Consider the following 15,135-nt stretch of genomic DNA (forward strand, 5'->3'; position numbering starts at 1 on the left):
TTATAACTAAAAGAAAAGGGTCCAGTTAGAATTATTTATTGAGGAATAATTCGTGTGGTTATGAGAAAATGTTTAAAAAGTAGTGAATGGTACGTAATTTTGTATAAATTTATTTCAGGTGTTTTGTTGGTAATCGCTGGAACATGAATTGTAGCAGTAATGTGTAACAGCCAACATAATAAGAACATTTATATTAATGTATGAGGATTATATGTGTTTGTATAATGTGTGAATAAATCTCTGTACATGCCGTACTAAATATGTGTTATACATTGCTCTGTGTTTCCTTAAGCTCTTGTTGCCATTCTAATTTCCAACGACTAGGTAACAAGAAAATTGCGCCACTCTGCTCACAGAGTGTGTGCGGTGTGTCAGAACACACATTGGTTCAGTACAGTAAAATTACAAAATTTCAAATTTCAAAAAGAAAGAGGGTTTGAGCACAAGAGGTTGAAGTCACAGTTTTGCTAATGAAGGTTTTTAGTATTGTTTGTATTTTGTGTATAAGTGTAAATTACTGTCTTACAATGCCTTTTACAGGGACTGGTTGGATCCAGGATTTATCCAAGGCTACGCTGGGACGACTGTTAGTGGACCTGAAATTGCCTGACGTGGACCCGGAGAACATGACGATGGACGAACTTAGACAACGAGCACGAGCCCATTTCAACAAAAGTAGTGAGTCCTCTTCCGACGGACATATACCGGGCATACCTAAGATAAAGGAAAGTAGATGTTTGGAGTTCATAGTTAAACCGGTGTTAGATCACTTGCCAGTCTTGAAAAATTGTGAACCTGAAAATATAATACTATTTTTGTGTTTAGTGGAGGAAGTCCTTGACTTGAATATTTTGAATTCAGGATCAATTTTCAGCTTATTGTTAACCCATGTGCCGAGTGAGTTAAGGGCACTAGTAATTAAGGCACAATGCAATAATTGGGCTTGGGAGCAAGTTAAACAGGAAATGATTTTTTTTAACACTAATCAGAAAACACGCGAGCGACTGCGGGATAGGTTTATCTGTAGAAGTCAAGGGGAAGACGAGTCAGCTCTGGCATTCGTGACTGATATTACCAAGTATGTTAAAGTGCTAGGGAATCCCTATTCGGAGTTAGAGTTAGTCGAGATTATTGAGGATAATCTTTGCCCCGAAATTCGTACCCATTGTCTGGTTCAGAAACCATCATCCATAGAGGAGCTAATAGAGGTTGTTTCGACGGCCGAATGTAGGATGAGTATGGGAAAACATAAAATTAAAATATAAAATAAGCCTATAAAGTATTTAGAGAGGGCTAGATGTGAAACGTGTGGAAAAACAAATCATGTGACGAGTAATTGTTATTACCGAAAAAGGGGCGGTAATCCAACTGATAAAACTACCGTTGACAGAAACCGACAAGACCATAAAAAGGGGGCTTGTTTTAAATGTGGGGATATAGGGCATTGGAGTAATATATGTCCTACAATGTCTAAGAAACCTGAGTAAAACAATTTATTAGAAATGGGTACTAGTAACTGACAATAGCTTGAGTTTAGTAATATAATATCTGCTTGTGACCCCAATTATAAATACATTTGTCTGGGTAATGTCATGTGTATACATGTGTTGGAATTTTGTTTTTTTTTGATGTTAAACAGAAACTTAGACCTAAGTGATATCTGATCGAAAGCCGGAGTTTTCGATTCGCCGTCCTGTGGAGATATGTTACGCAGGTTGGTACTGCGTAACGAGGAAATCGCCCCTGCGGGCTAGTGGGATACCACCCGCCATACACTGCACGGACTCGGCGCGCGAATTTCAATTGAAGCGCGTTGGATAGCAGATCCTCGGGTCCACTCGTGCCGAATCGCCTTTGATCGGAGCACGTGGACGTGGTCGGAAGTTTCCGAGCCGCGTTTCCGATTCAGGATGTCCAGAATATTCCTCGCTGTTTTAGTATGGAGCGCAGCGAGTATATAAGCAGGCTGCAAGCACGAGTTCGACAGAGTCTTCTCTCAACCGGCTGCGTGAATAATGCGGTGACCACGACCCGCACCTTCGATCATCGACGCCGAAAGGCTGCCCGCTGAGGTCTTCAAGCTGCGCACGGATGCAGAAAAAGGCGGTAAGAGAGGCCGCAAATTATACAAGTCAGTTACGGACTTGGTAATAATTCAGTGGTAGCCCAGTAACAATTTGCAAGTTGGCACGGGACTTCGGAAGTAAAAAGTATGTGTCGGACTTTGCAGTAAAATGACCAAGGGGAACATAGAAAATTCCGCCGAGGGTCATGAAGTGGTTTGCGACTAGGAGCATAACAGAGTTCTGCTCAGCAATACTTTAAAAAAAAATATATTTTCTCGTTCTATTAATACGGTGAAAATAAAAGGTGCTACTACTTGATTAAAACGTTAAGGGCGTAGTGCAGTGGCATTAGCGGGACTATCAGTCGTGGCGTTTAAGACTACCTATGAACATAAACAAGGAGGTAAATTTTTAATGAAAAACTGTTTTAAAATAATTTCAAGCAACAGCATGTTAGGTGATTTGTCTCCAATTCTCTGCACTAGTATAGTGTTCGTTTTATTACCAAATAGTGTGAATCAAGAGCCGGCGAAAATGTACAAGTATCAGGGAATCAGCACGGCGGCAGAGGTAGAATAAAGAAATTCGCTCCGTCGATGTTTCCGGTCCGACTGGGGTGATCAGGTCAAGGATCAACGGAAATAAAAAAAAAACACTCGCCGCTATCACTTAAACGACACTGAAGATTTTAGCCAATTTTATTTGGGGAGAAGTGTTGTAATTTAAATTGTGTTAGAAATATCTCGTTCCTAAGTCTCTGGTACTGTTAAAACAATGTCTAATTTTGATCTGTAAGTGAAGGTTTAAGTATTTTGTATTAAAAAGAATTTGTAATTATAACTAAAAGAAAAGGGTCCAGTTAGAATTATTTATTGAGGAATAATTCGTGTGGTTATGAGAAAATGTTTAAAAAGTAGTGAATGGTACGTAATTTTGTATAAATTTATTTCAGGTGTTTTGTTGGTAATCGCTGGAACATGAATTGTAGCAGTAATGTGTAACAGCCAACATAATAAGAACATTTATATTAATGTATGAGGATTATATGTGTTTGTATAATGTGTGAATAAATCTCTGTACATGCCGTACTAAATATGTGTTATACATTGCTCTGTGTTTCCTTAAGCTCTTGTTGCCATTCTAATTTCCAACGACTAGGTAACAATCTAATGGCTCTTAAGAAAGTATTTCGCTGAGAGAAAGCATACATGGTAGTACAAAGCTTCTGTCTTTTGAAATTGGAAAGTCAGCGGAACCAAAATGTTTCATGGAAAACTAGACACTGCCATGCAGCAACCATAATACCTTAATGTCCAACATCAAGTTAAAAAAATATATATATTAAATGTCAGCATGTCTCAAGTAACAAATGGTCTCAGATATACAATCGCTCCAAAAATAAGACAACTTTAAATATAGGATACTCTTGAAGACATATCAATCTTAAATATAACAACTAACAACCAAATGTTTTTCAAAACTATCTAAAAAAAACACAAAATAAAAGCACATATAACATTTAACCATTCTACTATATTCTACCATAATACATGTTTTCTGTTAAGTAAGATTTGTTTCACGTCCCTCCGCGTCCGCATTGATGAAAAATGAAGGCCCACATAATGTGCAACAACAGGGAGGATAAGAGGGGACAAACCTTGGCATACGCGGCAGCAAGGACACCCAGCTGAAAGGCCTGGGGGGTCTCGCTGGCGAGGTGCCGCGACCGGTCGAGGCAGCGGGCCAGCAGCCCGTCCGCTCCCGGCTCGAGCACGGTCGAGACGAGGGGGCGAGTGAGCCCTGCCGCGCCATGTCGCTCCGCCGCCAACATCAGCTCGTCGACCACTGGCCGCGGCACCAGCGGTCGCACCGCGTCGTGAACCACCACCACCTTCATGCTGTCCTCTGCATCATGGCACCCCCCTGGGATCAACTCTCCCCCCTTGTTAAATTTTGCCATTTTTTACTGATTGGAAATTTTACTGAAGAAATAATTTAAAATGAGATTACAGAAACAATTGTGTATGATCTGCATAGATTAGCAGACCCAGAAAATAAACTTCTAGTGGGTAACAAAATTATAATTAGTCAGGCAAAATTTCAATTTTGAACTGTCTGATCTTTAACGAGAATCACATATTGAGAAACAAAATTTGCTACAGAACACAAAAGTTAAGGCTTATGCAAGGGAACATCAGTAGAAACTGTACCGAGATAAAAAAATATTGGCATGAAAATACAACATACCAACATGCAGGTAAACCTAAGGCCCAGCCTTAAAGAGGCAATCACATGGTTTGAGTACACGAAATAGCAACTAGGGCAAATAAAAAAAATCACGCATCTATCCTTGTGTGAACAGTTCTGAAGCTAGCAGTTGGAAGAGTCGAGTGAGATAGGACATGTGGATAGTAGCTCACCTACTCTCCTTCCCCCAACACTGCACTTTACACTTCATGGCTCACCAGCCCTCGTACTTTACCTGTGGGAACCGGTGCAGTCTATCTAGTACAGGAAAGCTGCAACTAATTCCTAAAAAAGTAATGCTCAGTTTACTCAAAAAGATGAGGTCGTCAGAGGCAGAAACTTTTCCATTTGTAGAATTGTTCTGCAAAAGTGAATGTGAGTGGAACAGTAACAGTGTACATTACAGAAACAGGTACCAGGAACAGGCAACATAGGGTCAAGTGGGGTAATAGTGAGACAAATCTTAAATCTTTTGCTCTAATTTTTCACTCATTGATTTTATTTTGCTAGAAAAAATAGTAGTACAACATACTGTACAATAGCTTTGATGTGTTAGTGTTATTTTTAAAGTGCACTTAATGTATAATGAATACAAAATTTAAATAAGTGTCTCATAATTACCCGACCTGTGGGGCAATGATGAGACAGCAATGGGGTAACTTTGATACAGTGGTATATCTTTGTTGTTTGTAACAGGAGAAGAATGGGTGGGTAATCATGAGACAGAGCAAATATTATTTTATATGTACAAATTTTACAGATGGTAAAAATCTCAGCATGAAAAAAATTTTTATGACTCTAAACACACTGCGACTACACAAACACAATCAATAAAAAAAAAATTTACGAGACAAAATAAGTAGAAAAAGCTTTTCTTGGTCTCTAAACTGGATGAAAAAATTGTAATAGTCATCTACATAAAAATAAATCAATGAATTTGGCACCAAACATAAAGTAACATGTCAACACATGGAAAAGTTTGAAAATGAGTGTTTTAGTCATCCACCAAATTAATGTTTGTGGTACTGTCCAAAGAAATGGATTTCTCATTCACCACCAATGCATCATGGTATTTCATTTTAGAATTCTATCAATGTATTAGACTGTACTTATGTTACTAGTACATCATAATTAAGACCAAATTTTTATTTTTTAATATATAAAACAAGCTCAAAACATTTTTTTGTTCCTAAATAAGATAAAAATTGTGATAAAATTCTGTATTAAAATTAAGGAATAAATTTGTCACTAAGCCTACACCTATAATTCCCTACGCCTCGTATATATCAACAGGTTTGAGGAATGTGTATTTCAGTCTGTCACCAACTTGATGAATTCTTGGTACTGGTACTTTACCTACGATATTGTCACGCTGTAATATTTTACGTGAAGAGTTTATTGAACTTGGTTTTGTGCAAGTGGTGCTTTGTGAGCCCACTTGAGTGCCTAACGCTGGCTTGCGACACTCGGGTGTTGTTTTTTTTCTTCGCGGCACGGTAGATTGCTAACGCTCTCTGTTTCTCTGGGACGGTGGCGTGATTCGCCACCCAAGGGCCTGGCCAGCTACGCGGGTGGTTTCGACATCGTGGCCTGGAATCTCCGGGAGCATTGGCTGCCCTGGTTGTTTTTCGCTGCATTGTTGTTCTCGCACAGGCGCGCGCGCCTGACGTGCTGGTGTTGGTGTCGCAATCTGGCGGAAGAAATGTGAGTCTGGCATGACAAGTGGAGAGGGGATAGCGTCGGTTGGCGGCATGGCGGTTGTGTTGTGAAATCGCGGCCGGGATTTTTGCTTTCGCATGGAGTGTTCTCGACGTGATGACGATGTGAGGGGGAATTAATAAATGGGCCACCCTGGGTGCACCCAGGGTGGTTCTTCTCGGTGAGGTGTTGGAGGTCTGTCGGAGCCCCGGCCTGGCGGGTAGCTGCGTGCTGCCATTTGAAGGTGTTGTAAGTAATGGTGAACTCGTAATATTCCTTCAACTCGTGTAAAGCATGTAGGCGTATTTCAAATTGTTTACGATGGCTTAACTTTTTGATTCTTTCCAGGAGTGCAGGCAGTTTGGAATCCAGTAATGTTAAATTTCTTTCGTTAATTTAGCCTAAGGATGGGTCGAGGTGTTTGTTAAGATTAATCATGTCATTTTAAAAGTTAATACTCGTACTAAGAAGAGGATAGATTATTGTTTATTTATTTCAAAGGAGTATTTACTTATTTATTTATTGTGAACAGACTAATTTGACATTATTTATTTATTTATGTTTTGGTCATAGTTTACCAGAAATAAACCTGAAACGATGTGGAATGAAAAACATTTTTTTTTTCAATCAACACCCTACACCCCCTGTTCCAAGGAGGTTAGATGTCCCTGTACCAGCTCTACTGCTACCCCCTCCCCCTTTTCAATTATGTTGAAATTTTAAGATGTTATTTTATTATTTTTATTTCGAGTGACATTTTGCAGATCTTGATGGAGACTGAGGGCCTCCATCACAGTATCTTTCAAATTCACTACTGATACTTCATTTTATTTCAATTTAAAAGAGTCATTCTGTCCATCAACACTCTACAACACTTCTACATCTTCACCGTCCAAAACCTTTTGAACGACACACACATACTGATAGTTCGCAGTTTGTCTTTTCCCCCCCTTGAAGATTACCAAAACATAATACCTGAGATATACGATTGTAGAGTTTCCACTTGAATGAAATTGTCTTCTACTTCTCCTGCAATATCTATGATCTAGGCTATCACCACTCTCTATCCATTCCCCCTCTTCTTCTTCTTCTTCTTCTTCTGTGTCTGAAGATTTGCTTTTCTTTGCTTTCTTTCCTGCTACTACTGATATTTTCTTTTTTTATTTGGGCCTACTTTTCAAGACAGAAGCCTTTTCAATTTTATTTTTGTACTCTTCCAATGTAATGACTCTAGCATGAACATCAATTTTTCTCCTCGTTGTACTGGCCACGCTGGTGCGCTTGATTCTCTTAAGAAGTATAGATTCAAAATTACAGCCCACGGCTGTATCACCTTTGGAAGTTGATGGCATTTCATGAGCAGGTGTTCCGTTAGGCCTATGTATTAATTCAGATCCATTCAAATCAAGGTGCTCATTTTCTGGGAAGACACTTGGTTCTCTGCAGCCTTCTAAGTACTTCTTCAGTTTTTCTGAATCCAAACGCTCAATAGGAATTTTAGTTCGGTCACAGGGAAATATACCAGTGGTTTTGAACCCAGAAATAATATTTCCTGGATGAAGTCCTTCAAACCAAATAGAACAAATGAGGTCCACAAATTCACTCTTCGTTAAACGTCTTTGATTCTCTTGCTGCCAAGCTAAAATGGTTTCATTCCACTTAGCTTTCAGTGGCCCAAAGCAGCACTTGTCTAGCAGCTGCAGAAAATCTGTGGTATGAGGTGGAAGCTTTAAAATGGTAATTTGGTTACTCCTGGCAAATTCAATAGTACCTGGCTCCATGTGAGACATATGTCCATCGAAGATCATAAGGATGGGTCTTTCTTCTACAACTTCTGAAAATTTTCTCATGTATGAGCCAAATACTACAGATGTCATGTAACCTTTTTCAGTGTTGGCATAAAAGGTACCGGGGATGTCATTTGTTCCCTTCCAAGAAGACCACATATTTCCTGATGAAAATATAAGTGGCAGAAGCACTCTTCCCACTGATAAACAGCATGCCAAAACAGTAGTATTTTCTTTACCACTTCCTTGTATTGTTCGGTGTGCTTTCTGGCCTACTCCGGTACCACACCTTAGGCGTTGAGGGTCCGAAGAGAAAGACGTTTCGTCCAAATTCCACACATGTTGTGGTTTATCTGAAAGACCTAGATCATTTATTGTCCCTTCAACGATGTCATAAACGTTGTATATGATGTAAGGATCTGAAGTTGCCTTCTGTCTACTAGCATCAAATGCCTCTAGTTTTTTTTTATTTAGCTTGTTCCTTTGGCAGAAACCTCGGAACCAATCACTTCCTGGAATGCCATCCCGGAAAGGTGTACGAATATTATTCTCTGCAATGAAATCAGCAACTACTGAAATGACTTCGTTCTTTGCAAGTTCAAACCCCCATTTTGCCAAAGTCCGAAGGTGTGTTGTCAGCTCTTTTTCTTGGTTTTGAGTTAAGGCTGTCTTCCTCCCTGTTTTTGTGAAATCTTTATTAAGAAATTGTCTTGAGAGTAAGGATTTCTCTATGCTATAATTTTTGGCCGCTTCCCGGATTGAACATTTTCCTGATCGTATATCAGATAAAGCATGCTCTAAATCTTCTTCATTGTATTTTTTTCCTTTCTTCTGATAATTTCGCAGCATCTTGTTAACTCGAGTAGCTTCTGGAATAACCTAAATCAAAGTAAGGTTAGACATTACCTTTTATCATTAGCTTGGTGAGAATATGAGAGAGCATATAGGCTAACTAACTACTTAATTACTTTGTTTTTAAATATCCAAAATAACTGGTGTTATAATTTTTAAATTGCATAGGATGTAATTCTACTATCAATATAATTTGCTGTATAGTCTGATGAAAACAACATAAATGCATAGTCTTAGTAGTACAAATTTGGTAAACCAACATTTTTGGTAACATTGTTTAAAACTTTATCTTATTTTAAATGTTGTGTATGGTTTTACAATTATATAGAAATAGACCAACAAATTCTTAACTTACCACCACATTCTATTTGAAGTAACTTCAAGTATCCTTAAGCAAACTAACCTCAAATTAGAACTACAAAAATTATGATTTTGCTGGTCCAATATGACAACTGAATGTCTCAAAATTATCCCAGTCGCTGTCTCAAAATTTCCCCACCTTGTGTCTCATATTTACCCCATAAATTTCACCATGAATAACTAATATCTCAATTGGTGTAAAGCTTCTTGTTTTGTGTAGTTTAATCTTAAAAGTCTAGCATTTTTAGTGCCACCATTACCATTGCTCTGACTATTATAGTTTTAAAAAATTACAAAAAGTTGTGAAGAAAGGAAAAAATTATTTCAGAGGGAAAAATTGTATGTGTTTGGCAACCAAATTTTTACTACAATACTATTAGATTTTATTCATTGCAGGTAACTGATATTGCCAGTCGGCATACAAACACACATTTATAAATTATAAAATCATATCTTTTGGATACTTAACATTAAAATTTTACACTGTCTCATAATTACCCCTTTTATTTGCTATATCATAATTACCCCACAGCACCCTATAAGGATATTATTTTCTCTCTTCTATGCTCTTCAAAAGATTCCCATACCTCTTAAAACAATGCTTTTGCACCATTTTTCAAACATTTTTTAGAGGATGATGACGAACACAACTGTGTTTTAAATTCTGAAAGCCACTTTGGTACTGAACCATCCCATTATGGACTTCTGTGTGTGGACAGCTACTCTACTGTGTATAGGATAGTTGGGTAGTCAGGAGAGTTCACTTGCCCTAATTAATATTCCGTTTACTCTACACATGTAAACCCCCTTAAGGCTTTACCTCTCGTCAGCATCAGGATAAAAGACTACGACGGGTGATGAGATGAGCATTGACTGGATGAACGGGCAAAGGTTAACATGAGTGAGTACACCTGTGAAATCCACCGACCTGGAACGTCTACCACTGTTCTCCACATACGGAGGTCCAGACTTAACCCAGGAATCGAACCCGGGAAATTTCAGCGAGAGACGTGTGATCTCACCACACAATTTCCTCATAAAATGCCACTCAAATATTTTTAAACTCCACATGGATATCTCCTATCTGCTGGCCCAGTGGTTAGCGCTCCCAGTTGACAAGCCAATGGTTTCGGATTCAATTCCAAACCTGGTCTGCGATCTCTCACGAGACGGACTTAACTTCACCCCCACTCTGAGGAAGGCAATTGTAATCCACCGCAGAATCACCCTGCCATGAAAACAACCTAAGATGTGCCGCTGCTTCCACTACTACAGCGTTACCTGAGGCACCATGCTCAAACACGACCTCCCAACTTATACTGAGGTGCAAGTTATCCCCTTAGTTTGATTAATAAAAAGACTGGCTATCTCATTTATCAGGTTTTATATTCAAAAGCTACAATAATTAGCATAGTTTAATAACTTTCAGAATAAAGTTATATTTCCTTTTTAAATCATTGACTTGAGTAGTGTTAATGGTACATTAAAGTTCTTGCCTACAAAAAAATGTGTTTTTTAAAAAGGTACATTCTGCTTCAGGTCATTATTTTGTATTTTATGTTAAACACTGTAAAACTAGTACCTACCTATACTTTATAAATAGCTTAACTACCCCAAAACCAAGAGTGAGTAAGCAAGTGAGAGTGACTGCGTGTGACCACAAGTGTGAGTGTGTACATATAGGCTACACATACACATACCATACATTTTCATAATCAGCTCACAAGGTATATTTCTAACATTATTGTGGCACACAAATAAGAATAAAATTGGTTACACAACTGAAACTTTGTAAGTTTAAAGGAAATACTAGTGGCTATCTCTTAGGACACAAAAAAGTAAAAAATTTAACTTTGGCAGTTAACCATTCAAAAAATTTGTAGTCTATGTAATATTCATTTTTATTTTCAGAAAGTTAAACCATTTAAGATGTCAACAAGTTTACAAGCATTAAATGTAAATGTAAATATTAATGACTATAAATGGAACATGCACATTTAATAAGTTCACTGTAAGCTAACTTTGGGCTGGAGCTCAAGGAAAAATAATTGAATCAAAATTTTTTTTCCTCCCCTTGAGTGTCTACACCTCCATAAACCATACCATTTTTCTGCAGGGACTGCAAGCCAGCTCTGATGGACCTGTGGCGGGTAGCTTCTCCCTTAACAACAGTGATCTTCTCCTCATTCACCCCAAACTCCTGGATCCAGCTCCGCACTTGCTCGTGTTTGTCAACAACCAATGCGATCCTCTTCACGTACGGCAGCTGATCGAAAGCCTCCAGTGCATACATGAACAGCGGCTTGCCCTGCGTGGGAACAAGTGACATCCGTCATGACTGCAGATGCACTGCGCCAAGAACGAACGATGGAATTATGGCTTAAGATTTGTCACAAAAGCCATGCCAGTTATTTCATTTTCTTGTCATTACTCTAATTTAAAAGCTATTCCTATATTTTAATTATGATAGCTATCTTGCACTTCATGTTTTATCACTAATTTGGCCACCAGATATTCTCTAAGTGTTTATCAAGTAGCAGTAAAAAGTCAAACGCTAGAGTTTGATGTTGATTCTTGGGTCCTAAAGCCCTTCCTTCTAAGGCCATTATAACCAATACAGCACATGATTCATGTGTAATTCAAAGTGCATCAAGTGTTTATGTTCTTTTTTTTAATATATAAACTTTTAGTAGTTTGAAGTGTCATATTTTTTCGCTCGACTGCGCCATTTCCTGCATGTAACCCCTCAGTGCCTTCTACGGTGGAAGGAGCAGTTTGACTCGAGAGCCTTTCCAGTTCCTCGCTCCTCGTGACCACGTTCATGCATCCTCAATCCTTGAGACTGCAGTTAAATGCAATGATTAGTTTTGAATTTGGTTCTTATGATAGTTATAGGATGAACTCGCAATTAACAGTGCAGCAACCCAAGTGCATGGTCTCTGTTTGCAGTGTCTGTGACAACTGAATGATAAAACCAGCCTATGTAAGAAACAGTGTCCATATACATAATTCTTGGTCCAGCTGCCTTGACTTTGAGACCAACCCTGTACCTTTCCTGTCCTGCCACATGGCCCAACCCCCTCCCCTCTCCCTTCAGCTCTACCAACTGTGTATCTGAACAGAGCCTCCTAAAACTGCCGATTGGCACCCATCCAAGCTAGTTCTTAGTTACAGCAAGCAGTACAGCAACAAGTTCTTAAACATTTTCACGTGTGAGACATTTTACAGCTCGCAAATAATATTTAATTAGACTATATGTGTAATAAACAACAACTGCAAAAAAAAAATCTACTGTGATAGATTTACAAGAATACATTCCTCAATTTACAGTGAAAACAGCATTTTAAATTCCAACTGGATACAGAGCAATAACCATTTATAGGTAAAATTAGGAGGCCTGTGCAGTGCATGTCACTGCCATGATGTGCTTTAATAGAGTAGCCAACAATGTTTTCAACGAGTGATTGGACTAATTGTTATATTGTTGCCCTACTGTTTTCTTGATCCTAGCTGCAACTTGAAACTGTGGTTCTCAGAGATCCTTAGGAATAGAGCGTAGCCGAGATAGTTTTCAAAACAACATGGATTTTTAATGTCCGTACATTATGGCCAGGGCCAAACTGTTTTCCACCCTAATTAGTCATTTCTTTCAAGTGAATATTGTTCAATATTGTTCTATATTCACTTTAAATGAAAAACTAATTAAGGAATAAAACAGTTTGGCCCCGGCTGTAATGTAATGAAATTAAAAATCTCTTAGTGAAAACAGCCTTGACTATGCTATATTCCTAAGGATATATGTAGAACCACAGAATCAAATTGTAGCTAATATCAAATAATCACTCAGCTATGCTCTTAAAGCACAAAATGGCAGCGGTGACACTCACTGCACAGGCTACATAATTTAACCTATAAACTGTAGTTTCTCAGAAACCAGTAGGAATTTTCAAACAATGTTTTCAGGGTAACTAAAGATCAGTACTGTTGGAAATCTTCACTTTTGGCAATCTATTTTTATTTTAAGGAACAGCTGCGACTCTTACAATTTATCCAGAAGCACTTGTTTTCAGTACAGATCAGGCAGCTCTGGAATGGACTTAAGGAAAAGGGCGGGGGAACTATGGAATAAGCTTCAGGCGAGGATAAGTAAGTATGAGTAAGAAGGGAGAAGACTTCTTGCTACAGGGTGGGAACCCAATTGCAGGTTAAAATTCAAATCAAAACATTCTAGTTCTCTGGGTCATGCATTCAAACTAGGTCTTTTTCTGTCAAACCCAGTACCAACATGCAAAGAAAATAGGGCAGACCTTTACAGCTAATTACGAAGAGTGAAGGGAGGAGGAGAAAATAGTGGTACCAGGGGAAGAAAGGGGCAGGAATGTGAGAGGGACAGGGAGAAGGAAAATTTGCTACAAGAGCAGAACCTATCTGTATTCATAAGGGGAGAGGTATGGGAGGCTTGACAAGAAGCAAACAGACAGAAAGGAGGGGTTTAGAAGTGGGTCATTCTCCAAAAAAAGTGTTTTTTATGTCCTAACAGGTTTTAACAACTAAAATGTTTTAAAGTACTGAATATTTGTTTTATAATGCTATACCTACAGTTAGAAATATTTAACAAAGACATTAAATATCAGTTATGAATGTAAATATGTATTAGTAACAAATAATGCCACAGACTGTGAAATGTCACGTCCGTGGACTGTCCCATTCTCTTCTTAATTAACGTTCATAGACTTCTGAAGCTAAAATGTGCAACTAAAGAAACACATTAATTTATTTCCTGCAACCTTAATATGTTTAAAATAATTTTAAAGTGATTAATTGCTAAAGGAACTGAAATTAAATATTTTCCATCAGAGAAAAAGTAGGTCCCATGAAAAACTGTCATGTCCATGGACATTTCTGTTAGTTCAATATGAAATACCCCTAGGGGCAGCACTGTTGCTTTCTATTTACTTAATTAACTGCCAGTCAGCCATTTTGTTTGTGGGTGTATTGTCAGTGAGTTGTTGTTTCTTTACAAGCGAGTTACACTGTGTTAAAGTGAAAGATTTCATGAATGTTGAGATCATTGGGTCACATCTGTGACCATCAAATATCTGTAAGTATGGCAAAAAAAAATTAATTTTATATAGCATGTATAACAAACTCAGTAATTTTTCTTTGCCATGACACTAACTTTGTCCATAACCTAAATTGTGTTTGTTTAGATTACTTTGTTACTGAATATGTCACGTCCATGGACGTCACATCTGTAGTCATACATTGACCATGGACATGACAATTTATCCACGGATACATATACATATGACTATTGAATAATCTTGCATCCTTCTTAGTCATAGGCTTATTTTCTGTTAAGTAAAGGATTGTATCAGTAAAATTCATAGATTTAGGAAACAATCTCATTGGTATGTTATATGCAAACTGATAAATTATTGAATAATCAATTTTTGTTTTCAGAGTATATTTTGCCTCAATGAGCAAATTAGATAAGAGGAGAGAAAGTAAAAAAATGAGCATGAGAAAGGCAAGAGAACGACTAAAAAACTATGTACATAAATATGAAGAACAAAAGAGAAAAGACAGAGAAAGGAAAAGAACACAGAGAAAAAATATTTCCGATTTGTCTGAAAGGGAAATAAGATGTATTAGAAAAGGGTAGAAGGAGAGGACCAGAAAGAGTAGAGAAAAGAAAAAGCAATTAAAAACAGCAATACAAAATATTCTCACACCGTCTCAAAGCCCTACACCAGTACAAATGCAAGAAACTCCACAGTGTAACAAAGCAGGAAATTCAAGAAAGGACAGTGGTGAGAAAACACGGCGGAGAAATAGGAACTTGATAAAAACTGAAATTAAGAAGTTGAAAGAAGACAACAAGAAGTTGAAAGTAAAAGTTGAGAAATACAAAAGAGGTACTATCGTGCAAAAAAAATCATGCATTGCAACTCCAGAGAGAAATGTTAAATCTCTGTTGAAGGGAAAATGGTGTTCTGCGCATGTTCAAAAGGAGCTTATTTTTAGTGAAGTAATTCAAAAGCAGATAACCTCAAATTATAAGCAAGAAACAAGTACAAAAAAGAAAAGGAACTTTATGACAGTTATCAGTGGTAAAATAGTTA

General features: G+C 37.9%; 1 protein-coding gene across 2 annotated transcripts in view; it reads right to left on the minus strand.

Annotated features, from left to right (window-relative positions):
* The window catches only part of LOC134527711 (D-ribitol-5-phosphate cytidylyltransferase-like), a 348,603-nt gene that overhangs the window by 326,117 nt on the left and 7,351 nt on the right, over positions 1-15,135 (minus strand). For both annotated transcript variants that reach the window (XM_063360624.1, XM_063360623.1), the window contains exons 2-3: positions 11,114-11,318; positions 3,724-3,971 (exon numbers count right to left, since the gene is read on the minus strand). In XM_063360624.1, the coding sequence (XP_063216694.1) occupies positions 3,724-3,971; positions 11,114-11,318 (453 nt within the window). The remainder of the gene's footprint in view (positions 1-3,723; positions 3,972-11,113; positions 11,319-15,135) is intronic.

This window comes from Bacillus rossius, chromosome 1 (assembly GCF_032445375.1).
Source record: "Bacillus rossius redtenbacheri isolate Brsri chromosome 1, Brsri_v3, whole genome shotgun sequence".
NCBI lineage: Eukaryota > Metazoa > Arthropoda > Insecta > Phasmatodea > Bacillidae > Bacillus > Bacillus rossius.